We start from the raw sequence: 1,090 nt of genomic DNA on the forward strand, positions 1-1,090 counted from the left end.
CAGCAGCAAGTGTATCTGACCTGTTTGGCTATGGTGAATATTTTGTGTGCCGTTTCTCTCCTCACGAAGGCAGCAGAACTCAGACGACGCAGAGCCTCCTAAACACACAGCAACAACACACTGCTGCTGCTGCTGCTGCTGCTGCTGCTGCTGCTGTTTCTGCTGCTGCTGCTGCTGCTGTTGCTGCTGCTGATGCTGATGCTGATGCTGGTGCTGATGCTGTTGATAGTGCTGATGCTGCTGATGCAGCAAAAGCAGAGCTGCTGCTGCTGGTGCTGCTGCAACTGCTGCAGCAGAAGAAACATCTTTGCTGCTGCTGCTGCTGCAGCAGCAGCAGCAGAAGCAGCAGCAGCAGAAACAGGAGAGGCAGCAACAGAAGCAGCTGCAGCAGCAGGAATAGCAAAACTAGCAGTAGTAGCAGCAGCAGCAGTGCGACGAGTATCAGCAGCAGCAGCGGTGCGAATAGTAGCAGCAGCAGAAACACCAACAGAGGCTGCAGCAGCAGCAGCAGCAGCAGCAGCAGTAGCAGCAGCAGCAGCAGCACGACGGACACTCAGCGCCTGCAGCAGCAAACAGCCATCGAAGGAGGAGGGGGGAACGCCATCAAGACAACGAGTCGTCATTTTCGCTGCTGCTGCCTCTGCTGCTGCTTCTGCTGCTGCTTCTGCTGCTGCTGCTGCTGCTGCTATTGCCGCTGCTGTTGCTGTTGCTGCTGCTGTTGTTCGAGATAGTGGAGGACGACAAGCTGCTGTTGCTGCTGAAGCTGCTGCAACGGAAACGGCAGCAACAGCAGCAACAGCAGCAACTGCTGCAGCTGCTGCTGCTGCAGCAACCGCTGCAGCAACAGCAGCAGCGACTGCTGCAGCAGGATGTGCTGTTGTTATTGCTGCTGCTGCTGCTGCTGCTGCTGCTGCTGCTGCCTGCAGGCAAACTCCATGCCTTCGTACCACCAGAAAACTGAAGTTGGAGCAGACACAGAGCTTGCTGCTGCTGCTGTTCCTGCTGCTGCTGCTGCTGTTGCTGCTGTTGCTGCTGCTGCTGCCGCCGTTGCGGCTGCTGCTGCTGCTGTTGAGTGCTGCTCACGAAGCAG

At 57.2% G+C, this 1,090-nt stretch overlaps 1 protein-coding gene across 1 annotated transcript in view; it reads left to right on the forward strand.

Annotated features, from left to right (window-relative positions):
• EMH_0082140 (uncharacterized protein) overlaps nucleotides 1-961 on the forward strand; it is a gene marked incomplete at both ends in the record, with an annotated part of 2,622 nt that extends 1,661 nt beyond the window's left edge. The window contains 2 exons of the mRNA XM_013500476.1: nucleotides 329-871; nucleotides 927-961. Coding sequence (XP_013355930.1) covers nucleotides 329-871; nucleotides 927-961 — 578 coding nt within the window. The remainder of the gene's footprint in view (nucleotides 1-328; nucleotides 872-926) is intronic.
• Between the last annotated feature and the right edge of the window lie 129 nt (nucleotides 962-1,090).

Source organism: Eimeria mitis, genomic scaffold (assembly GCF_000499745.2).
Source record: "Eimeria mitis Houghton genomic scaffold, Emh_scaff5449, whole genome shotgun sequence".
In the NCBI taxonomy this organism is placed as follows: Eukaryota; Apicomplexa; class Conoidasida; order Eucoccidiorida; family Eimeriidae; genus Eimeria; species Eimeria mitis.